This window comes from Cucurbita pepo, chromosome LG02, assembly GCF_002806865.2.
Source record: "Cucurbita pepo subsp. pepo cultivar mu-cu-16 chromosome LG02, ASM280686v2, whole genome shotgun sequence".
NCBI classification, from domain to species: Eukaryota; Viridiplantae; Streptophyta; class Magnoliopsida; order Cucurbitales; family Cucurbitaceae; genus Cucurbita; species Cucurbita pepo.
Window position 1 is genome coordinate 1,677,462 of NC_036639.1, and position 22,470 is coordinate 1,699,931.

General features: G+C 37.6%; 5 protein-coding genes across 11 annotated transcripts; 4 read left to right on the top strand and 1 right to left on the bottom strand.

Moving 5' to 3' along the window:
* Positions 1 to 62: 62 nt before the first annotated feature.
* LOC111788212 (probable protein phosphatase 2C 60) lies at positions 63 to 8,416 on the top strand. Of its 5 annotated transcripts, none has more exons than XM_023668483.1 (12): positions 65 to 363; positions 943 to 987; positions 1,350 to 1,472; positions 1,593 to 1,656; positions 2,196 to 2,304; positions 3,001 to 3,154; positions 4,243 to 4,368; positions 4,952 to 5,075; positions 5,804 to 5,880; positions 6,645 to 6,697; positions 7,066 to 7,120; positions 7,824 to 8,416. In XM_023668483.1, exons 3-12 carry the CDS (start codon positions 1,356 to 1,358, stop codon positions 8,061 to 8,063), a joined length of 1,119 nt encoding a protein of 372 aa, XP_023524251.1. In that variant the 5' UTR covers positions 65 to 363; positions 943 to 987; positions 1,350 to 1,355; the 3' UTR covers positions 8,064 to 8,416. The 5 variants fall into 5 exon arrangements, with proteins under 5 accessions (XP_023524255.1, XP_023524251.1, XP_023524252.1 ...); XM_023668484.1 differs by lacking the exon at positions 65 to 363 and adding an exon at positions 370 to 660; XM_023668485.1 differs by lacking the exon at positions 65 to 363 and adding an exon at positions 370 to 503.
* An 831-nt stretch (positions 8,417 to 9,247) lies between these two features.
* On the top strand, positions 9,248 to 11,810 carry LOC111788289 (nuclear nucleic acid-binding protein C1D-like). The gene is made up of 6 exons (XM_023668614.1): positions 9,248 to 9,710; positions 9,807 to 9,862; positions 9,973 to 10,027; positions 10,138 to 10,218; positions 10,310 to 10,559; positions 11,397 to 11,810. Exons 1-5 carry the CDS (start codon positions 9,503 to 9,505, stop codon positions 10,540 to 10,542), a joined length of 633 nt encoding a protein of 210 aa, XP_023524382.1. The 5' UTR covers positions 9,248 to 9,502; the 3' UTR covers positions 10,543 to 10,559; positions 11,397 to 11,810.
* A 127-nt stretch (positions 11,811 to 11,937) lies between these two features.
* On the top strand, positions 11,938 to 13,213 carry LOC111788336. Its single transcript, XM_023668666.1, has 2 exons — positions 11,938 to 12,030; positions 12,762 to 13,213. The coding sequence occupies exon 2, from the start codon at positions 12,781 to 12,783 to the stop codon at positions 13,081 to 13,083; it is 303 nt and encodes a 100-aa protein (XP_023524434.1). The 5' UTR covers positions 11,938 to 12,030; positions 12,762 to 12,780; the 3' UTR covers positions 13,084 to 13,213.
* A 72-nt stretch (positions 13,214 to 13,285) lies between these two features.
* On the bottom strand, positions 13,286 to 16,798 carry LOC111788128 (transmembrane 9 superfamily member 8). Its single transcript, XM_023668344.1, has 7 exons — positions 16,569 to 16,798; positions 15,683 to 15,847; positions 15,488 to 15,597; positions 15,276 to 15,384; positions 15,082 to 15,194; positions 14,830 to 14,983; positions 13,286 to 14,643 (listed from the first exon to the last, which is right to left on the bottom strand). The coding sequence occupies exons 1-7, from the start codon at positions 16,686 to 16,688 to the stop codon at positions 13,486 to 13,488; spliced, it is 1,929 nt and encodes a 642-aa protein (XP_023524112.1). The 5' UTR covers positions 16,689 to 16,798; the 3' UTR covers positions 13,286 to 13,485.
* Positions 16,799 to 17,982: 1,184 nt separating this feature from the next.
* LOC111788129 (transmembrane 9 superfamily member 8-like) lies at positions 17,983 to 22,222 on the top strand. 3 transcript variants are annotated; one of them, XM_023668346.1, is made up of 10 exons: positions 17,983 to 18,245; positions 18,446 to 18,597; positions 18,709 to 18,837; positions 19,211 to 19,472; positions 19,645 to 19,809; positions 19,939 to 20,048; positions 20,133 to 20,241; positions 20,377 to 20,489; positions 20,659 to 20,812; positions 20,942 to 22,222. In XM_023668346.1, exons 4-10 carry the CDS (start codon positions 19,353 to 19,355, stop codon positions 22,094 to 22,096), a joined length of 1,926 nt encoding a protein of 641 aa, XP_023524114.1. In that variant the 5' UTR covers positions 17,983 to 18,245; positions 18,446 to 18,597; positions 18,709 to 18,837; positions 19,211 to 19,352; the 3' UTR covers positions 22,097 to 22,222. The 3 variants fall into 3 exon arrangements, with proteins under 3 accessions (XP_023524114.1, XP_023524113.1, XP_023524115.1); XM_023668345.1 differs by having other exon boundaries at positions 18,446 to 18,837; XM_023668347.1 differs by lacking the exon at positions 18,709 to 18,837.
* Positions 22,223 to 22,470: the final 248 nt, after the last annotated feature.

Consider the following 22,470-nt stretch of genomic DNA (forward strand, 5'->3'; position numbering starts at 1 on the left):
TAGCCAAGTCATTTGTACTATTGGAACCGTGTGCTACAGTGAATCGAGTGCTTTTTCATGGTGGATTTCTAGTTGTTGGCTGGCCATGGCTATGAGAAGGAATGAGAAAAAGGTAAGGTTAGGAAACGAGAGCGAAAATGACTGATTGAGTTGACTATAGCCTCCAGCTTGAACAACAAAGTGAAAATTTCTGAAACGAGCTTACCGAGAATAGTAAACGACTGAGGCGAAGACCAGACAACGACTGTATTTATACAATTGCTACAGTTGGAGCTTATTCGATTCGATTTCAGAAGATTACACTCACTTTTGAACATCGCTGTGTGTTTCTAGCAATATCTTGTGCGATTGATTGCTCTCGTGGTTTGTTCCATTTCCTCATTCTATTGCTGACTTTTTTTTTTCGAGATTTCACGTGGATTTTCATTGATTTCTGAGAAAAGCTTGCTTTCACCTCACTTTTCTCGCTTGCCTGGAATTTGGAATATTTTCTACTTTGAACAGTACGTACTGCGGTATTGGGATTGCTGGCAGATTTTTCACTTTTCCGGTGTTGAGAATCTTATTTCTATTTAATCGCGATTCTGGCTTTCAGTAACGTATCTGGATTAGTTTGCTTCTTAGTCTTAATTCAAGTAATTGAGCCGTCAGGATTTCTGGGTATGTAGTGATTCAGGAATTTCCCTTTTCTCTTGTTGATTGAAGTTTCTATTGAAATTTGGATCTCATTTTCCTGCAATATATCCAACTGAATTTTGGGATCCTCGAGAATGTAGATGCTCTTGTTCTTCTATTCCATTTCACGCCTTCTCATATACTGTTGGTAGCTTTGATAAGGAAATTTGATGAATACTTTATATTTTACTTGGAAAATGTTTTGCTCCCTGATTGTTTGTTTGATGCTGATATATATATGTGTGTGTATTAATGGATTGACCTTAGGCTCTTGGTGTATGACCCAGCAAGTGGATGAACAGAAGTTGATAGGTGATCTTCTGTCGCCATTTTTTTTTTCTTTGATAGATATTTTTAGTCTTACATAACAAATAATATTTTCTTTGTTATATGTTGGCAAGTGCATCTATTAGATCGATCAGGAAATGGGCACGTAGAATTGAACCATTTTTTTTAAAACTTATTGGTTTCAGAGTTTTGTTTGCACGCACTTCTTCTACATTCTCGGAAATCTGATATTACACTGGGGCCTTGTTCTTTTTTTAGTTTTAGAGTTAATGTATTAATCAAAAGCTTTGTCCTGAGTGTATTCTAAGCATGATGATCATTATTGATCTCGTTTCTACTTATAGAGGAGAGGGTAAACGGTTTATATACGTTCTATTTGATGTCAGATCGAAATGGGCATTTACCTCAGCAATCCAAAAACTGAGAAGACCTCTGAAGATGGTGAAAATAGTCGTCTTAGATTTGGACTATCGTCCATGCAAGGATGGCGTGCCACAATGGAAGATGCTGTAAGTAATCAATGAAATGGCTGTACTCTTTATCTGATTGATTAGAGCTCAATTAAGTTCCTTCTTTTCAAAAATTTTCAATTTCTGTTGCAATGATATTTTCTATTCATTGCTTTGTAGCATGCTGCAATTCCTGATCTGGATGCTTGCACTTCCTTCTTTGGCGTTTATGATGGCCATGGAGGTAAAATGCATGTGTGCTTTTGAGTGTTGGATTCTTCTTCATATGTGGGGCATAAGTTTTCTTCTGTTTTGGATGTGGCTTGTTCGATTCTTATGCTACAATTATGAGTAATGTGTCTGAAAAAAAAAAAAACAAAAATATCGTTTCATATATACTATTGACAGTAAGTTGATCGCATTGAGAAAATTTAGCTTCGGTTTTTAGGATTGAGATTTATAGCGATGGACCTACTGAAATTAAATATGTATATGAAAGGGACTATTCAAAAGAAATCCAATCTAGAAGAAAAGCAACAAATTTGATTTTATCGAACACATTAAAACTAAATCACGTTCCGAATTAAGGAAGTATGAGGCCCAGTTTGGAATACAAGTATGAATTATTTTCATTAATGAATCGAGAAAGCTTTAAATAGCTACAAGTACTTGGTAATTTCATTTTGTGCAACACCCGACCCCATACACACACACACATCCAGAACGTGTCTGAATATTTTCAACTTCAATACGGTTACTTATACAAGATGTTCAACAATCCAGGTAAGGTGGTTGCGAAGTTCTGTGCTAAGTACCTACATCAGCAAGTGAAGAAAAATGAAGCTTATGCAGCTGGAGATATAGGAACTTCTGTGCAGAAAGCATACTTGAGGTATTTCTCACTATTAGACTATGAATCAGAGTTGGTATTTATTTCTATTTCTCAAATTGTTGGGTGTTTGGACTGTCAAGTGGATGCTACCCTATTATTTATGTCGGTTCCTCTGGATTGAAAGAAATAGGTGGTTCTTCAAAGGGAATGGAAGGAGATTTGTAGTTCTCATGATCATTGGATTTTTCCTTGTTACAAAGGGGTGTGCTTTTAATAAGATTTTTTAAAAGAAAAAAATTATGCATATTTCTTCATCTCTTTTTTCCCTTCATGATTCCAACTAGAGGGTTTTTTTTTTTTTTTTTTTTTTTTTTTCCTTTTTCTCAAGTTCCTCTGTGAATTTGAATCCCCAGGTTAGTAATGTCTCCAACTTGCTCTTTTTTATTTTAATTTATTATGTTTATTTTATAGAAACAAAGCTTTCGTTTAGATCTTTTATGAATTCTTATGACATTGACAGAAACCCAAGTTTTCTTGGTGGAGTCAATGGAATTAGATTACACAAAAGCTTTGAGTGACCCATGGCTTCTTAGGAGGCAACACTTACTATGAGATACATTGGTTGCTGAAACTATACTAATTTAAGAAATGGATATCTAGTTATCCAGAAACACTGTTCTATGATTCTACCACCATTCATCGCTTTATTGTCATCTCTTTTGATTTTCCTACTTATAACTAATACTGGTTCCCCAGAATGGATGAAATGATGCGTGGACAAAGAGGATGGAGAGAATTAGCTATTTTGGGTGACAGATTGAACAAGTTCACTGGCATGATAGAGGGGTTAATCTGGTCACCAAAAAGCAGTGACGCAAATGACCAGGCTGATGATTGGGCTTTTGAGGAGGTAAGTAATGAAATTTAACTTACTCTTTTTTAACTACATTATCAATGAAATTGTGAATTAGGAAGAGTAGTGTCACTCTACCGAAGTATTGATGGCTGAGAACTGCATGATACATTAATTCATATTCATAACAACCACAACTAGTCTTATGTACAAGGTGCTTTGTTATTCTTATAGACGAAATACTTCTTTTATATTAGTAAATGATTTTAGTTGTCTTATAAATAGGCAAGTTGAAGCTATTAATTCTCTCAATCATGGGTAAATCAGCACCCAAAATTATTTAGAATAGGAATTATATGAGTTGCAATGAAGGTCATTTGGATTAATATTGTGGTGGCTACTTTTTTTATTATTTGGTTCAAGACATGGCAGGACTGTTTAGTGATGAGAGCACGTTTACATTCTCCCTTGATTTAGGGTGGGAGAGTGGATGCCTTATGGTTCCCTTACTTGTGATTGCCCGACTCCTGCCTAGTAAAATAATCTTTTTGACTCAGAACTTGCCTTCTGGAGATTCCCTTTAACTTATGGGCAGTTCTAACCTTATTCCCATGCTCTTTGACCCACTAAGAAGCAAACACAAACATGGAACAAGGATATGAACATGTCACAAACGTAACGACACTCAGTTTTTGAAAAATTAAGGCATGATATCGTTTCGTTTTAAGCTCGGTTTTTCACTAAAAAAAAAGTGTGACATGGTAAGAGAACATTGCTTAAAATATAGTTTTATCGTAATACGTTTCAGTAATTACCTAATGATGGATGTATAAGAGTTCATAATTGGAGATAATGAATCAATTGAAGTCCATAGAATATGATGTTAAAAAAACGTAGAATAATTGTTGCACATGCAAACAACCATTGCATAAAATCTTACCTTTCCCTAAATTTCTGCTTGTCTTGGTCCTGTCATAAGTGAAGGTGTCATGTCCTTCAGTTCCCTTTAAACTGTTAAACATTGCCAAATATTTATTTGTAAAATACAGTTCGTAGCTTTTGGATGCAGTTTGATTCCACCTGATATGTGTATCATTTCAGCTGAAACATTTTAGATTCAAACTTAATAATGTGATTGTGGGCAGGGTCCGCACTCTGATTTTTCTGGCCCAACTTCGGGGTGTACAGCTTGTGTTGCAATTATTAGAAATAACAAACTTATTGTTGCAAATGCTGGTGATTCACGTTGCGTGATATCAAGGAAGGGCCAGGTATTTATTTCGCTTGAAAGTGTTGAGTGTGGTTTTTTTTTTTCAGCACTATTGCTCTAAAGTAAAAAATATGTGTTAAAAACGAGAAATAGTTTTTCGATGTAGAAAACTCTTCTCCTGAAACAGCTTTAGAACAGAATCAGCAAGAAAAGAAAAAAAAAACAGAAAAGATCTTATACTTCAGCTCTCATGTATTTTCTTTAATAATTTGCTATACAGATTGTTCGCGTGTAACTATTAGTTATAATTTTAAGAATAATTTGATTCAAATTTTTAAATATTTTAAATAAATATACAGAATGAGCTAATGAAAACGTAAAAACATAAAATCTTTCCAAATAGATCTTGAACTAAACTGCAACCATAAACAATTTTAATTAATCAGTATACAAAAATATTTTTAAGATCAGTTTTTTAGATAATGAAACCAAGATGTTCCAAAGTTTAAAGTAAACAAGTACGTATGGACAAGACATGTTGCAATTAGATATACACATCAGTTGAGAAGTTCAGTGAAATGGCTTGCATGCTTTATAAGGATAGACATAATATAAACGGTCCCAACATGATTACTCTTGTTCAGGCTCACAGCCTCTCTAGGGATCACAAGCCTGATCTTGAGATTGAGAGGGATAGAATTCTTAAAGCTGGTGGTTTTATACATGCTGGACGGGTCAATGGTAGCTTGAACCTTGCCAGAGCTATTGGTATGTGAATTTCTACTTGGCAGATTTCTTTCTCTGATCTGGCCCTAGAACAGTCTTTTTTTTTAATTGGAGACTGCAAGTTTCTTGAGTATTACTTGTTTCATGTTCAGTATCTTGGTTGATCAACTATTATACTATTTACTTTCTCGGCAACTTTTCTATAGCTCATGGTATCTATATGATTTGTGCAACACTTTTTTCCCTGGTGTTTGATGAATAAGTAGACTACGATCTAGTAATTTGGACTTAAAAAGCTAGTAATTTAGGAGGTTTGATCCTTGTAAGGTTTCATGTTACTCTTTGGGACTCAGTCTAGGTTCTCTGTAACTATCCTAGGTCGTATTTCATTAGACTGGAGCCACTTTTTACTCCAGTTTGGTATCTATTATTTGGCTGTCTTTATGTATGCCTTATATTCTTTCATTTTTACTCAACAAAAGTATGGTTTCAAGAGAAGAAGAAGAAAGAAAGAAAGAAAAAGAAAATTGGAATTAGAAGCTCTTTTCTGGTTCTCAAATGCAACCTGAAGATGAAAGCTTTTAACATTTTAATAAAAAAAGGGTGGAAAACAATGCTCTTCACTCCCAGTCTCTCGGACCGAGAAGCAATTAATTGAAAGAGAAAACATGAACAATAAAATTTAGCAACTTACAAATTTGTGGAGGTGAATTTGCAGTCGGCTGATATCTTTAACTCCTTAGTGTTATCTCACCTTTCAACTACTGCAGGTGATATGGAATTTAAGCAGAATAAATTTTTACCTGCTGAAAAGCAAATTATCACTGCAAATCCTGATGTAACCACTGTACGTATACTGCCTGCTGTATTTACAATTCAAATTTCATATGGCTATGTAAATTTCACTATCTACTTCTTATGCAACCAGCTAATAAATTGTGGGTATTTTTATTTGTGAATTAATGTATTTTAATTTGGAGTATCCTACATGTTCTTTTTTTCTATTTTTGGAAAATGAGTTAGTTGTATCAGAAAGGGGGCAGAGGGGGTTCAAAGGAGACCAGGGAATTATTTAGCCATTATACTCGGGGCGTCTTTCCTAATCAGTCTCATTAATCTTTCTTTCGTCAAGGGTCCACCCCGAAACTAAGGAGGTATGCAGTAAGGAGATGGTTTGGGATAAAAGCCCCTCGTCTACTCGTCGAGTGCGTCCCTGGCTCTTGTTCGTCTCTAGTAGCCAATTGAGTTTCTTCGTCCCTCTCCCGCTTATTGATTAGGGAGAGTCACTCTCAAGTCTCTTAGCACTCGTTCCTCTTGTCTTTTACGAAAATCCCGGTATTTATGCGTTTCGAAAGAGAGTTTGTGCTTGGTAGCGCGTAAACAGAAAGAGAGTCGGTCCAAATCTCATGCACATCATCTCTCTCTTTTTCACCCATGACAATCTTTTTTTTTTTTTTTTTTTTTCCTTCTCAAATTTCTCAAAGAATGTCTAAAATAAAGCCTCCCACTTTCCTCGTACTTGAATTATTAACTGTTTCGTTATATATACTTCTCAAGGTTTAAAAATTTCATGACATTCTTTTTTCCTTTTTTGGGTAATCTTTTAATTAGGTTGAGCTTTGCGACGATGATGAGTTTATTGTGATAGCCTGTGATGGGATATGGTATGTATTTACCGTTCCTCCTTAGCTTGGTTTTTATTTATTTTATTTATTATTTTTTCTATTACACTTCCATATCATTTTCACTGGGTATTTTCATTAAACAAGGATTAAAGGTTGAGTGGCATTGAAATTTCACTTGGTTTAGCTTAATATGATAATCTAATTCACTTTCTTTTAGCAAAATGGTGATGATAGTGCAGACGTGCTTATCTGAACAGTATAATTAAATGTATGTCCTTAAAGGAGTGTAAAACTGAAAATTTATTGAATAGAGCATCAAGTATTTGTCATATTATCATTTGAATTTGGTTTTATTGAAGTAATCTTGAAATTTTGTGCTAATATCTGTTCTGATGAATTTCTTTCAGGGATTGCATGTCTAACCAGCAGCTAGTAGATTTTATACATGAACAGCTACAATCAGTAAGTAAAATAGTTTATCTTTCAACAATGCAGATCAGGTTTTGTTGTTGTTGAGATTTACCAATATATTTTTTTCAATGATCGGTTATTGGGTAGCTTAAAACTATGTTCTTGATCCATCCTACTAATTCATGCAAAGTCTGGTTGACAATGAAAGCTTTAAATTATTGACCTTTTCTACCCTGGAGCTTCAACTTGAACCTAGAGCTGAAAAAGGATGTGTCAAACCACATCCTTCATTCATTGGCGTAGCATCTTTGGGATTAAACTGCTAATCCTGAAACTACCAGTAACCCATTTTCATGGATTGATTGAAGAGGTCAAGATTCTGAATATTTTCTTGTGAGATCCCATATCTGTTGGGGAGGAGAACAAAACACACCCTTTATAAGGGTGTGGAACCTCTCCCTAGCGGACGTGTTTTAAAAACCTTGAGGGAGAGGCCGAAAGGGAAAGTCCAAACAGGACAATATCTGCTAGCGGTGGGCTTGGGCCATTACAAAGGGAAGAGAACGAAACACCCTTTATTTATAAGGATGTAGAAACCTCTCCCTAGTAGACGCATTTTAAAAACCTTGAGGGAAAGTCCGAAAGGAAAAGCTCAAAGAGGATAATATCTTCTAGCGGTGGACTTAGGCCGTTACATTTCTCCTCCCTGTTCTCTCTGCCTTCTGATTATTAACAAGTGCTATAACTTATGCAGGAAAGTAAACTCTCTGTGGTTGTAGAGAGAGTACTCGATAATTGTTTGGCACCTTCCACAGCTGGTGGCGAGGGATGTGATAACATGACCATGATTTTGGTGCAGCTTAAGAAAGATATCCAATCAAACTCCTCTGTCGACGAGCAAACTTCACCCGCTACCGCTACCGCTACCGCTACCGCTACCGCCACCACCAAACCAGATAGTACCAAATCGAAGGAAGGAGATGAATCGAACTAGTGACTTCGACCTCTCACATATGGTATCTTCTGTTGTGCCTTCTTTCTTCTTTATGAGGGAAGTACACAAACCTCTGCCCCTTTTTGCTGGAAATATGGATTGTGGGATCTGTAACCATAGATGTCTTAGTTGAGATTCAATAGATCGGATATACCAACACATTTCTTCTTCGCCTCTCTTAGTGCTTTTCTTTTTAGCTCTGTGTACAATTACATGAACTGCTTTAAATCTGTACAACCCCCTCTGTTTCTGTATTATGTATATTCTGTTTTTAAATAGCTATAAACTCCAAAATATATTAGAATTGGTGATCTGCATCATAGTATTGCTTATGAATATCTTGTTCTTTGATATCTAAATGACTGGCAGCTTCTTGCCTATTCCAATGGAGTTGAAATTGAGTTATTGCATGCTCCTCCGAGACAAGCAAATGATCAACCCTTCCTCTCTTACTTTTGTAAAGTAGCCTTGGAATTTTTACGCATTTTCTGTACCATGTGGTGCAACGACTGAGGTCCACCATTAGCAGATATTGTCTTTTTTGGGCTTTTCCTTTCGGGCTTTCCCTCAAAGATGCGTCTCCTAGGTGAAGGTTTCTACACCGGTGTTTTGTTCTCTTCCCCAACCAATATGGGACATCACATGAAGTCACAACTCATTGTTGGTTATTAGTACTTCCAAAATATATATTTATTTGTGTAACCATGAAATTCATACTTAACTATAATGGTAAAATATATGTAGAATAATATTACTTTGCTAATGACGATGCATAATAGGCTAAAGTAGACAATATTTGCTAGCAGTGGGCTTGAACTGTTACAAATGATATTAAAACCAGATATCGGGCGCCCAAGTGGTATTAGAGTCAAACACCAGGCAGTGTGTGAGCGGAGACGTTGAGCCCGAAGGGGGTGGATTGTGAGATCCTACATCGGTTGGAAAGAATAACAAATTATTTCTTACAAAGATATGGAAACCTCTCTTAGAGGTTGATGCTAGTACGTAATGGGCTAAAGATTTCACCGTCTCTCGTAGAGTTTGAAATGGTATAGTATAGTAGTAGAAGCTAAACTAAATATAGAGTGTGGGCACCCAAACTATTTGGACGCTGAAACTTGAAAGGGACCCATAAAATTAGAGTCGTAATTAAAGTTAACCTCGGATCGAAAGTGCATTTAACCCTTTGAAAAGATCTCCACACACGGAGATCGGACGTGTATTGGTCCAAACTGCCGCCATAAACCCCTTCCAGTTCGAACCCAAAAGCCCTACCCGCCCCCTCTCCCACCTGCAAATTCACAACGACGACAGTCCGATCTCCCCTTTCGCCATCGTCGTCACTTTCGCAAATAATCTTCTCCTCAGGATTTGAATTTCGCACCTTCGATTTCTGTGTGAGCCCGTGATAGTGACGGAGTTCAAAATCGTGGGCAAATATGGAGGGAGGTGTTCGAGAATCTGCTGTGGTACCTGAGAAAGTGATGGATTCAGTGAAGATGACATTGGACAACGTAGAACAAGTCAAAACTCACCTTATTTCCTTCCTGTCTATCGCGGAGCCTGATGTTCTTGCTCAAATGCGGCCTCTCCAGCGGGCTCAATCTATGCTTTTGCTTTCTAGAGCCACTACCACTCTCTTCGCATGTAAACTTCTTTGATTACTCGTCATTATAATTGATTTGTTTCTCTTTTGTTTTGGACTATGGAAGCGAAATTTTTGTTTGTTTTGGTGAATTTCAGTAAAGTTGAGGTGTAGCGGAGTTCATCCAGATGATCATCCTATCAAGTCAGAGCTTGTAATTATTCTACCTTGTATCTGGTGATTAAATCTGAAATTTGCTCATATGGATAATAATGTTATTCTCCCATGGGAAGAATCATTCTTATTCTTTCTTTATGCATGTAGGAGAGATTAAGCTTGTATCAAGAGAAACTAGAACGGTTCATAGGCTTGAGTAAAGGTATGTTTGAGTTTTGATTTCTAGTTTATATCAGCATTGTTCTTTGTTGTTATGTTACTATTTCCTCTCACGGTAGATCGATCATTTTGCATCTAAATTTGTTCATGAAGCACCATTGAAGCGTTCAACTACCTTGAATTATCAAGCAGCTACTCGCTTTATTGAACATTCTCTGCCAGATCTCTCCCAAGGTTGGTTGAATCTGTTTGCAATTTTGTTCTGGGGAAGGGGAATTTCTGTGCTGGATTCCTTTTGATGAAAGATATATTTCATTATTTTCAGAGCAAAAACAGGGTATGAGAGATATTAGTAGGGGGAAGGGACCCAAAATGAAGCAAGTAGAGAGGACTGTACAAAAGAAGAGGAAGTATCAGTCTTCTGAAAAACAATCTGTTCAAATTGCTGCCAAGGAGTTTCTTGAGAAAGCAGCTCGTGAGCTTCTTGGTGATAATAATGGAGGTTTGCAGGGACCTCTATGTGGGGACGCTTCAAATGATGATCTGCAGGAAGATTGAATTCCGAATTTCACTTGGTACCTGTTTGATACATTTATTTCTAACTTTGGCGTCAGTTATTTTAATAAATTGGTTGCTAGAATATGATTTGATTTCTTAATAAAATTTCCAGTTTAGTTCTATTGCTCATTCTTGTATTACTGGTTGTTAGGTTGATAAGCTTTGCGAAATCATATGGATTGTGAGTTTTAAATGTAGAATTGTAGTCTGTTTCTCGACCTTTTCGATTTGTTTTAGCTTCATGATTTGTTGGAAAGATGAGGTTTAGGAGATTCCACAATGGTTGGAAAGATGTGGTTTATAAGATTCCACATCGGTTGGAAAGGGGAACAAAACATTCCTTATAAGGGTGTGGAAGCCTCTCCCTAATAGACGCGTTTTAAAACCATGAGGCTGACGGCGATACGTAACAGGCTAAAGTGGCCTTAGACTGTTATAGATGGTATTAGAGTTAGACACTGAGCAGTGTGCCAATGAGGACGCTGGTCTCCAAGGGGAGTGGATTGTGAGATCGGTGAGCTTGGGCTGTTACAAATGGTATTGGGTGGATTTGTTCGTTGGTCCCCTTTTCAATGTGTTTTAGCTTCGTGATTTGTTCTTTGTCATTGTTAAGCGATAGAATAGCCCGACTAGTTAAAGTATGTACCCTCGACCAAGAGGTTAGAGATTCGGATCACCCACTCCTCACTCCCGTGTTTATAAACAAGGCCTTTTGCACTGAATGCCATCAAGTAAACTTACATGATTTTTGTTAGCTCCATGCACAGCTACAACACTTCTCCTCATATATATCTATATTTATGTGCTATGTGTTCCTTTATGTTTTAACACTTCCTCACATTTACATCTTTCAGGATTATGAAAACCAGGTACGGCCTGGTGCCCTTATAATAACCCAACTCCTGAAGATTTGGTCCATTTTGAAGTTGGAGAGGATCCTCTGTTTCCTTTTTTCTCCCCTCCTAGTTTCTCCCTACAACATTAAGTCGTTTTCCTTCTACTTTATCTAAGAAGTCTTTATTTATATATATATATATATATATATATATATGCGTTGGGAGTGTCCGTCTCATCCGATAAGTTACTATTAGGAGCTGGTTGGGATTTGGCACTCTACTTTTCCTGGTTTCTTCTGTGCCGTTTATATGTAAAGTAGCCTATTATGGTAGCTGAATTTCTATTGTTTTTTTGGTTGTATATCAATCATCATCTTGTTACGTGGATTAGCCTTTTGCCATAAATTAATAATATATGTTCGTTCTGATAAACCACCACCAAGAATTTTGTTCTGTGTTGTTTGATGGGCTCTGATAAATTCTTGTTTTAATCAACTTCCAAGTCAAGCGCAGCTGCAGACTTGTAGAGCCACCGCTGTCGTAGCAGGGACGTTGCTGGAACGGGGTTGGAGAAATGCCGGAGTCTCTGTTACATGTGCTGCTCAGATTGACTCTCTGCCCCCGTTTTGAAGTACAGGCTTAAGCTTTAACGGTATGAAGCTTTTTGTACAGGCTTAAGCTTTAACGGTATGAAGCTTTTTGTACAGTCAAGTCTACTCTTAGCCGATATTGTCTTTAGCCCATTAAGTATCATCATTAGTATCATGGTTTTAAAATGTGAAAGGCTTCCTCTCTCATGGTTTTAAAATGTGAAATGCTTCCTTTCTCACTCCGACCAATGTGGGATCTCACAATCCATTTCCTCCCTTAGAGACTAGTGTCTTCGTTGGTATATCGTTCGATGTCTGACTTTAATACCATTTGTAATAATTTTGACCCATCACTAACAAATATTGTCCGTTTTAGCTCGTTACATCAAATAGATGTTTCATTCTTCTCTCTCATCGATAAAGGATCTCACACTTCCTAGTTAACCCTTAAATTTGTATTTTAGGATCAATCATATTCCGTCCAAAACCCCGAAAAAACAAAGAAGAATTAGACGAAAAGGATGGAAGGCGATTGGTTTTGTACTGCGTAATGATTTTGCGCAACTTTTGGACTTCGTGAAAACGAGAGGCCAAAAGGTAATCGAATCGAATTGTACAGTTCGAAAACGTGGGGCAGAAATAAATTAAACACATGTCCTGCTATCTTTGACATGCAACTGATACGTGTTCAAACTCCACCACTCCATGAGTCTCCTTCGCTCAACAAAGAACATTTTCAAGTCCCAACTCTCACAGGGCTCAAAATTTTGAACGAAAAACTCTTCTCCTGCAGCTGAAAATTTGAGAGAGAGATGGGAAGCAACGAGGAGTGGAGGAAAAATGCAGATACGCACAAAATGAAGCCGGAGGATGTAAAAGCAGCAGGAGTGGAAGCCTCCAAGAGGCCTCCAGGACACCACCCAGGCACAACCCTACACCAGCGCCGGAGTCTCCCCTACAGCATCACCACCATGACAATCGCTGGCCTCTTCATCGTCGGCGCCATCGGATATATCACCTTATACACCATGAAAAAGCCCGAAGCCTCTGCCAAAGACGTCGCCAAGGTCGCTACGAATGTCGCAGAACCTGAAGACACCAAGCCCAGGAAGTAGGCTCCATTGCTGGGAACTGTTTTCTTTTTTTCCCTCTCCCCCCACTGTGCTGTCTTTCCTTCATTTACAACCTGAATGCAAAATATGCTTTTCATTCTATAAAAGAATCTGAAAAAAGAAAAAGGATCTATACGCGTTTTCTTTCAAAAAATTGTGAATCCTTTGTCAATATGAAGGTAGGTAGATAACAGAAGCCCTGAGAAGCGAGAACGAATAATCTGGCTATGGCAACAGGAATTGTCATCATTCAAAATTGAGTACAATAGGTTACATCTGAAAGCAGCACATAGTAATTACTAAAATTTCAAAATCTTACAAGAATATAATTTCGGCATCCTGCAAATGTAAGTAAATGGAGCAAAATGTGTCGAAGATCAGCTCGGCTTTCGGTTTTCGCTTTCATTAATCGATCTTCACGGATGAGTAGATGAGCCTTGTGAACCAAAAGCATGCGTAGAAGCCAATGGTACCGGTGAGCACAAAGAATGCATACGAGACAATCAGCATATATCCAAAGTACAATAGCCCAGAGACCAGCTTGGTGATTTCAAGCTTGGTGAAGAAGTAGAAGGTCGAATACAGGAAGAGGTAGAGGGCGGATGAGCCAGAGGTTAGGTAAGATCTCCACCACCACAGGTAATCTTCGCTGCAGAGTTGGAAGTAGCAGAGCACGATGGTGATTTCGGCGCAAGTGATGAGGAGGATAATGAAGACCAAGAAGAGGAAACCAAAAATGTAGTAGAACTGGTTCAGCCAAATTGAGGTAAGGATGAAGAAGAGTTCAATGAAAACGGCGCCAAAGGGGAGGATTCCTCCGATCAGAACTGAGAAGGCTGGGTGCATGTACCACGCTTGCTCTGGGATCTGCCTGGGGATTTTGTTTGTCTTCACTGGATCTTCAATTGCTGGTTTCTTGAACCCAACGTAGCTACCCACAAAGACAAGGGGGACTGAGATTCCAAACCATAAGAAGACGAGAGCAAACATTGTTCCAAAGGGCACGGCTCCGGATGATTTCTGTCCCCAAATCAAGGCATTCAAAACGAAGAACAGGGCGAATATGGTGGCAGGGAACATGACTGCGGTGTTTAGAGCAATCCTCTTCCACTCTGTTCCTTTGAACATTTTGTACAGTCGGGACGAAGCAAAACCAGCAAAAAGACCCATGAAGACCCAGAGCAAGAGCATGGCTGTCATGAGTCCACCTCTGTTTGAAGGGGAGAGGAATCCAAGGATGGCGAACATCATTGTCACGACGACCATTCCCAAGAACTGAACTCCCGTTCCAACGTACACACATAATAGATCTGAATTCTTAGGAGGCCTAAAGACATCCCCATGGACAAGCTTCCACCCTGTCTCTTCCTGGGCTTCTTCCAGGGTTTCAAGTTCGTTGTACTTGGAGATATCACGGTATAGTGTACGGAGCATGATCATTGCAATCATGCCGGAGAGGAAAAGAACAATCATCAATGAATTCACGATTGAGAACCAATGTATTTGGTCATCGCTCATCAAAAGATACGCATCCCATCTAGAAGCCCACTTCACTTCACTCTCCTGGAGGAAACCAAAAGTGGGTCATAAATAAAGGCTCTTAAATTTAACCTCTACACATACTCGAGATTCTATAGATGAGCGAGAAACGAACAAAGTGAAGATAAAAATCTAATTCAATAGATGGCACCTCTAAAATGAACTAGGCTGTTAGTAAAGATTAAAGCACTAGCAGGTCTGCGAGCACACCTGAAACTCAATATCGTAGGTAAATATGATTTCCTTTCCCTCATCAACTTCCTGCGGAGAGTTGGAATTAACAACCATGTGTTTGGCATGCGGGTCGCAGGTTGTAAGACGAGTGTTCTTATCATTCCAGTTCCCTTCGTATTCATGCTTGACGCTGAACGCAACGTAACACCGTAAGCAAGTTGCACTACAGATTAATATTATACCCAGCAAATGAAAAGCTTGATCGAATAGAATAAGTGGGGAAATAACCTGAATGGTTTGACCTCAAATCCTACGATTCTTGCAGCATCAGTTTGCATATCTTTATGATACCTGACTGTAAATGCTAAATGATTGTGGATAAAATACTTCTCATCTTTGCTCTGTAAGAATCAGAAAATAAATAACCTTTGAATTTTTGCAAACATAGACATTAATTTGCTGACGAAAAATAAATCACTTGCCGCAGTATATTGGCCTTTAAGCCCGACATGGTAACCCATCTGGTAAACAACAGGAGACTCCTGGTCCTGCCTTTGAATGGGGAAAACCAAGGGAAGGTTATCCAGAATCCTGTCACATAAATGGCAGATTGAAGATGTGAAATCTCAAATACATGTCAATAAACAACAGCAAGCAATAATACGCTTTTCTTTCCCCAAGAAAAATATCGTACATGTTGACGCGATACTCATCATTGATCTTCTCTTTGAAATCCTTTGCTTCTTTAGCATCAAGTTTAATCCGGCCAACAATACTACACATCTGAGGTTCCCGCATTTTGAACTGGAAAAAAGCTCCAATGGAGTCAAGAACTTGACTGCGCCAAACAGAAAGGAAGTTTTCTATGTTCAAGTAAATCCTAACTCACCACATAGGGGGAATTTTCAATTCTGTCCCCTCGAAGAACTTCACCCAGATTCTCTGTGCTGTCCAATATCTTTTCTGGACGAGAAAACGGGAGTGAATAATACGAGTAAGGAAGCTGAGTCTTTGTTGACGTCAATTTGTTTACTTTCACTTTTAATTCATCTCCCTGCATTCAAACGAGAAAAGTACAACGATAATCTCTTAGATCTAAAACGCACTGAGCGCGTTATGCAGGAGGTACACTATGCTACAAACACACGCACGCACACGAAATTCTGTTCTCAATGAAAGATTGAACAACATTCAACATATTTTGAAATGTTTTAGAACTCAAGTAAAGAATAGCAAAATCCAGCATAATATGCAATACATTATATACAACATACAGAACGCGAGTGGAAACACGGTGTCTTTATCCATTCAAAACACGTCTAGAATCAACACTCGATTAAAACAAAGAGATTACTCGCGACTCGAAATGCTGCGTATTCCCTACGATTCCTACCACTTCTCCAAACAAAATTAGAATCTATGAAAAAATGTCCTCTGATACGTAACATAAATTTTCTACATTACAAAACACCTACAATTTGATACATTGCACCAAAATCTTCCACACAGACAATCCCCGCTGAAGATTTTAACGTGATCTACTACGATTCAAAAACCACAAAGAACAAAAAACCATAAACAAGATTTCCAGATCTAGAATCCCCCACACACATCCCATTCCACTCACAAACAACCGACAATTATTCCAGTAGCTCCCAATAACAAGCGCAGATCCGACAATACAACAAGAATCAAGCAGAAATTACAAAAGAGCCACAACAATGCAAACATTCAACACAAACAAGTCTTAAACAAGCGCATTCAGAACAACTAACCTTCTCGAAATCCTCGGGTGCAACACCAGGAAGGTAGAAACAGCTGACTCCATGAATAAGAAGCAAGAGAACAGCAGCAATGAAGAAGTTCCGAATCGATGGAGATCTCCGAGTCGCCATGGCGAGGCAGAGAAGAAAGGGGAGAGAAGAGAAAAGGGAGAGAGGGAGAGATCCGAGAAGAGAGGATTTAACTTCTTCCGCCTGTTCTCTGTCTGTACATAAGGGGGAAATGGGAAGGAAGAAAAAAAAATGAGTGCAAAAGCAATCAGATAGTAGCAGTACACCTGATTATTACCTCCCCACCCTTTCTTCATTGTTACGGTGACGTTTTATCAGCGCCCTCCTGATCTTGCCACGTCATTGTGTTGAATCAATCTGGTCCGTACGTACAAAAATAAAATAATTAATGGAAATTTGTATGCGTTAAATGCCTTGAATTTTCAGTGTGGAGCTTACGTTATTTGCTTCTATTTTCTACGGCTAATAACCTATCAAACACTTCATTATAAAAAAATATATATTTTTTATTATAAAATAAGTAAATAAATTTGCTTCTATTTTTTTTTATTTTATTTAAGCATATATTTGCTTTTGAGTTCTATATTTCTTAATTTTCAAAATTTAATTTTAATTTGTAATATTTACTAATCATTTTTTTTTCTATTTTTTAAAAAATAATGCCTATTTTATTACCACAGTAAAATTTATGAGTTTTTTTTTTCTTCCTTCAAAATAACATCAACTAATTTTTATATAAAAAAAATACTTGAATTTTTAAAATGATTTATAAAATATTTATTTTTTAAATATTTTAAAATTAATTTATGTCTTAATAAATGGTTTAATGTTTGTTTTAGTGGAGTGAATGATAATTATGAACTCTCGAATAGTGTCTTTGAGGTCGGAGGTTAAACCAATGCAAGGAATGAAAGACAAGAACCCGATTATCGACGCTCTACTAATAAACTACTAATGAAAACATTACAGTAAACTCATTTGAGTATCGTGATGTGATGCTCATTGCATATCTCATAGCTGTTTAGTATTGTTTCTCGATTTAATCGTCGACCATTTGACGATGCATAGTTATTTAAAACTTCAAACACTTTTATGTCGGGTTTTATTATAGTCAAATGATTATTTATCCAACGATAAACTTCAGGCCTCAGAACGAATCAAAGAGCTGGATACGTTTCTAATTAACTCTCCTAAATACGGAGGGGATTCAAGCACCTAGTGATCCTTAACTACCAAAACAATAGATTTTAAAAAATAAAAATAAAAAAATAAAATATTTCCAAATAAGTGTTTTTAGGCCATTGAATTCATCTTGCTTTTAAACTATTATTATTATTATTGTTATTTTGGCACCGACACACTCATTTTTACCCTAATTTGGCGGAGTATAAATAGCTATCGCACGATTCTCAGGGAGGGGAAGATTCTCAGGGATTGCACGGTTCTCAGGGAGGGGAAGATGGAGAAGAGAAGAACAAAGTTGAATTTCCACCTTGTTGACTTTAGAGCGAGTTTTGTACTCTACACGCATACCAATAGCGTCTCGAAGTTATTCTCCGGAGTCGATATGGACGATCTCTCTCTCACATTTCTGTTTCTGATTCACACGGCCGACTGTTTCAACGTATTCGTGTTCATCCCGTAGATTTTTTAAGAAAGGTGAATTGAATTCAAACTTCACCAATGCATATGAAAATTTTACAATCATTTGATGGATTCATTAGGTTTCCATTTGTTTATAGGATTAGATTCCGAAATGTAGTGAAGTATATTTGATTTAAGTTTTATGCCGCTAAGGTGTTTGATAATATGCCTGACAGAACGTGTACCGATTTATCATTTTGTCTTGTCGGTGGCAGAGGGATGATTTGAAGATGAAGGTGAACGGATTAACTTCTACGAAGATCTAGCTTCCGATTTCTTGTTTCTCGATCGATAAGACAGAGGACGATGCAGTGAACATGTTGGAGAAATTTTACTTGGTGACTGAACTTAAAATTCCCCTTACACGGTAATTTTCTTATGCGTGCTCAAGAATTGAGCACTTTGAGAGTTTTCCTGGTAGGGATGTGAAAATTGGTCTCTAGCAAACACATTCTCTAACAACAGAAGTTAACAACAGAAGTTAACGATTATATGTAACGGGATAAAGCGGACAGTATCTACTGACAGTTAAATTTGTTATCGATGATATCAGAGCGTGGATAGTCTGACCGGTGTGACAGCGATGACATTGGGTCTTCAAGAAGGGGTGAGTGTGAGATCAACCTCAGTTGTAGAGGAGAGTAAGCACTTTTTGTGTAAAATTAAAATGTTTTGTTTTAAAAAAATGAAAATTTAATTTTATGTTTAATAAATTTTTAATATTTTTAACCATTTTTATGACAAACCTAATGAACATAATAAATTAATTTAATGTCAATTATTAATTGAAGTCTAGTAATTGAACAATTTACTATTTTAAAAGTTTTATTTTATTATTTCATTTCGTAATTATTGAATTAAAAAAATAATACATTTAAATATATGAGGTGGCACTAGAGTTCCTTGGGCGTACTTGAAGGATTTTTCCTATCAATTTGTCCGAAGAGTTAAAGACGGTCATTTTTTCCTTTTTCTTTCAGCCAAGAATACTTCTCGTCTCCTCTCTTTTATAATCCGTCGGCGTTGACCAAGTGCAAGTGGCGGGGAAGATGGAGAAGAAAAGAACAAGATTGCATCCCGTTGACTGTAGTTCGTGTTCTGTAGTTATCTTCATACTCGCCAATGGCGTCTCGGAGCTCTCTCTCAGTCCGGAAATTGACGATCCCTCTTAGCTTTCTGCTTCTGGTTCACTCCGTTCACTGTTTCAATTTATTTGGCATTCGCCCAGTGGATTTCAAGAAGGTAATCCAAACTTCATCAGTTCATCTAATGAATTCATTAGATTTGCATTTGTTTATAGGATTAGAGTTCGAAATGCAGTGAAGTACATTGAAGTTTTTTCTTGCCGTCAAGGTGTTTGATAAAATGCCTGGCAGAATTTTTGCTGGTTATCATTGTGTTCTTTTGATGGCAGGGGGATGAATTGAAAGTGAAGGTGAAAGGATTAACTTCTACGAAGACCCAGCTTCCAATTTCGTATTATTCACTTCCGTTCTGTCGTCCCAACAAGATACAGGGCGATGCAGAGAATCTTGGAGAAATTTTGCTTGGTGATCGAAAGGACAATTCCCCTTATGAGGTAGACTTTGATATGTTTGTTTTGTTTGTATTGTCATTATCAATCTCAGGAAGGTTTCATAGAAAATGATAGCAGAGGACTTAATTCAATTATTAAATTTGTGGCGTTTTCATGGCACTGTGTTTTCAGGCCAAAATGATGGAGTTTCAGCTGTGCAATATTGTATGTCGGATTACACTCGATGAAAAAGGAGCTAAAGCGTTGAAGGAGAAGATTGAGGATGATTATATGGTTCATATGTATGACAACCCTTCACCTAGCCATATTAGACTCCCTGATGTTGTCATGTGCATTTTTCTAATTTATATTCTATGATTTGATAGGACCCTCGATAGCCTTCCTCTGGTTCGTCCGATCAGAATTTTTGAACACGAATCTCCTTTTACCTATCAGCTTGGATTTCATATGGGGCTTAAAGGGTATTATCCTGAGGCAAGTTTGTCATTTTGTTTTGATGAAATTTCATTAGCATTGTTATTACGTTTGAAAGTTGTATCACTTAAAACTCCGAACTAATAATGGTACCGATTATATTTGAAAATGGTCACGTTTTCCCTCTATGTACAGGAAAAAGCTGAGAAATACTTCATCTACAACCATTTGGCATTTACTATCAAATATCATGTAGATACACAATCAAATTCTACTAGAATTGTGGGATTTGAGGTTCAACCATTCAGGTTTCCCCTTTCTCCCTCTCTTCCCTCTCCCATTTGATTAAGTTCAAAGCTTCTTATGCAGTGCTAAGCCAAACCTTAATTACGGCCATCCATGCTTCACAGTAGAGTTCTTACATGTTTATGATGTTACATGGCCTCTTCCCTATAATTTTTTTTTAATGCAAAGCAGTGTCAAACACGAATATAAAGGGACATGGAAAGAAAGGAATACTCGTCTATCGACTTGTGAACCAAAATGGAAGGCTATGGTTCTTAACTCCGATGGTCCTCAGGAGGTCGAGGAGGGAAGGGAAATCATTTATACTTACAATGTCGAGTATCAGGTACATCTCAATAGTTAATTGGAACTGCATCAAGGATGGATTTATTTATGCTAATTTCCTTGCATTTTATTGCTTTGCTGCCAATAAAGAGTATTATTCTTAACATGTGTGTTTCTTCCTAAATTTAAGGAGAGTGATGTGGATTGGCCATCCAGATGGGATGCCTATCTTGCCACGAGGGATGACCAAACGCATTGGTTCTCGATACTGAACGGTTTAGAGTCTATTCTTGTGATCTCTGGCATACTGGCTGTCATTGTGTGGCGGATTTACCGTGATATTTTTAATTACAATGATCTTGAGACCCAAGATAGAGTTCAGAAAGAGACAGGATGGAAACTCATCCATGGGGACGTTTTCAGGCCACCGTGTAATTCGGATCTCCTTTGCGTCCATGTTGGAACCGGAGTTCAGATTCTTGGAATGATTCTTGGAACTATGTTTTTGGCCATCCTGGGACTCCTCTCCCCTTGTAATAGGGGCGATCTTATTACAACCATGCTCGTGCTCTGGATCTTCACGAGCCTCTGCGCTGGTTACGTGTCTGCTCGTCTTTATAAGATGTTTAATGGTACAGATTGGATGAAAATTGCCATTAAGACGGCCTTCACGTTTCCGACTATCATCTATATAATCTTCTTCATGTTAAACGCTCTCTTATGGGGTCAGCAATCATCTGCAGTAGTGCCATCTTGGGCAATGCTTGTTCTTGAGTTTCTATGGGTTGGAATCTCTGCTCCACTTGTTTTTGTGGGAAGTTACGTTGGATTCAAGAAGGAAGCAATTGAGAAACCTGTGAAGATCAACTCACTTCACAGGCAAATCCCAAGACAGTCCTGGTACATGAACCCGATCTCCATCGTCTTGATCGGAGGGTTACTCCCCTTTTCAACCGTCTTCATTGAGTTGTCGTTTAGCCTTAGCGCAACTTGGCTAAATCAATTTTATTGGTTCTTTGGCTTCCACTTGCTGGTTTTCGTCATCCTTGCTGTGACTTGTGCTGAAATATCCATCATGCTTTGTTATTTACAGTTATGCAGGGAGGACTATCGCTGGTGGTGGCGATCGTACATAACATCGGGTTCGGTTGCTCTTTACCTCTTCCTCTACTCAATGGCGTACTTCTCCAAGTCCCTGGAGATGACCAAGCTTGTTTCTGTGGTATTGTACATAGGATACATGCTAGTTGCTTCATATGCTTTCTTTGTGCTAACAGGTACCATTGGATTCTTTGCATGCTTTTGGTTCACAAGAGTTATATATTCCTCTGTGAAATTTGATTAGCATGGTTTTTTTTTTCCTTTTTGTTCTCTCTTTTCTTTGATTTTAGCGGTTGATTGACATTTTTTTTTGTGTATCAAACTTGGGAAGCTGAAGTTTCATGCAGTAGAACTGTTTGAACTTATAACTTGTCTGGTTTCTTCGTTTTTCTGTGTTTTAAATTGATACAAGTGTCGATCTTATTTGGGTTGATTATTAAAATTTTAAATTATTATCTTTCGCATAAAATAAAATTATACAAAGATTTTCAGCCATTTTTTTCAAGTTTAGAAATCTATTAGAGACTTATCAACATGAGAAGAGCCAATAGTACCGATCCATACCTCAAGTCTCTCTTCTACTTAAACATCTTCTGTAGTTTCTCATAATACAATGAT

What these genes read in the sequence shown, in the direction of transcription:
- LOC111788212 (XM_023668487.1), top strand. Translation starts at nt 1,356, where the DNA reads ATGGGCATTTACCTCAGCAATCCAAAAACTGAGAAGACCTCTGAAGAT. An exon ending in GAACCTTGCCAGAGCTATTG is followed by an intron (nt 5,076 to 5,803) that starts GTATGTGAATTT and finishes CAACTACTGCAG; the next exon opens with GTGATATGGAATTTAAGCAG. An exon ending in ATAGCCTGTGATGGGATATG is followed by an intron (nt 6,698 to 7,065) that starts GTATGTATTTAC and finishes AATTTCTTTCAG; the next exon opens with GGATTGCATGTCTAACCAGC.
- LOC111788289 (XM_023668614.1), top strand. Translation starts at nt 9,503, where the DNA reads ATGGAGGGAGGTGTTCGAGAATCTGCTGTGGTACCTGAGAAAGTGATG. An exon ending in CACTACCACTCTCTTCGCAT is followed by an intron (nt 9,711 to 9,806) that starts GTAAACTTCTTT and finishes GGTGAATTTCAG; the next exon opens with TAAAGTTGAGGTGTAGCGGA. An exon ending in GTTCATAGGCTTGAGTAAAG is followed by an intron (nt 10,028 to 10,137) that starts GTATGTTTGAGT and finishes TTGTTCATGAAG; the next exon opens with CACCATTGAAGCGTTCAACT.
- LOC111788336 (XM_023668666.1), top strand. Translation starts at nt 12,781, where the DNA reads ATGGGAAGCAACGAGGAGTGGAGGAAAAATGCAGATACGCACAAAATG.
- LOC111788128 (XM_023668344.1), bottom strand. Translation starts at nt 16,688, where the DNA reads ATGGCGACTCGGAGATCTCCATCGATTCGGAACTTCTTCATTGCTGCT. An exon ending in TTTGAGGTCAAACCATTCAG is followed by an intron (nt 14,984 to 15,081) that starts GTTATTTCCCCA and finishes CGTTGCGTTCAG; the next exon opens with CGTCAAGCATGAATACGAAG. An exon ending in CCTACGATATTGAGTTTCAG is followed by an intron (nt 14,644 to 14,829) that starts GTGTGCTCGCAG and finishes GGTTTCCTCCAG; the next exon opens with GAGAGTGAAGTGAAGTGGGC.
- LOC111788129 (XM_023668345.1), top strand. Translation starts at nt 19,353, where the DNA reads ATGGCGTCTCGGAGCTCTCTCTCAGTCCGGAAATTGACGATCCCTCTT. An exon ending in TTAAAGGGTATTATCCTGAG is followed by an intron (nt 20,242 to 20,376) that starts GCAAGTTTGTCA and finishes CTCTATGTACAG; the next exon opens with GAAAAAGCTGAGAAATACTT. An exon ending in TTTGAGGTTCAACCATTCAG is followed by an intron (nt 20,490 to 20,658) that starts GTTTCCCCTTTC and finishes AATGCAAAGCAG; the next exon opens with TGTCAAACACGAATATAAAG.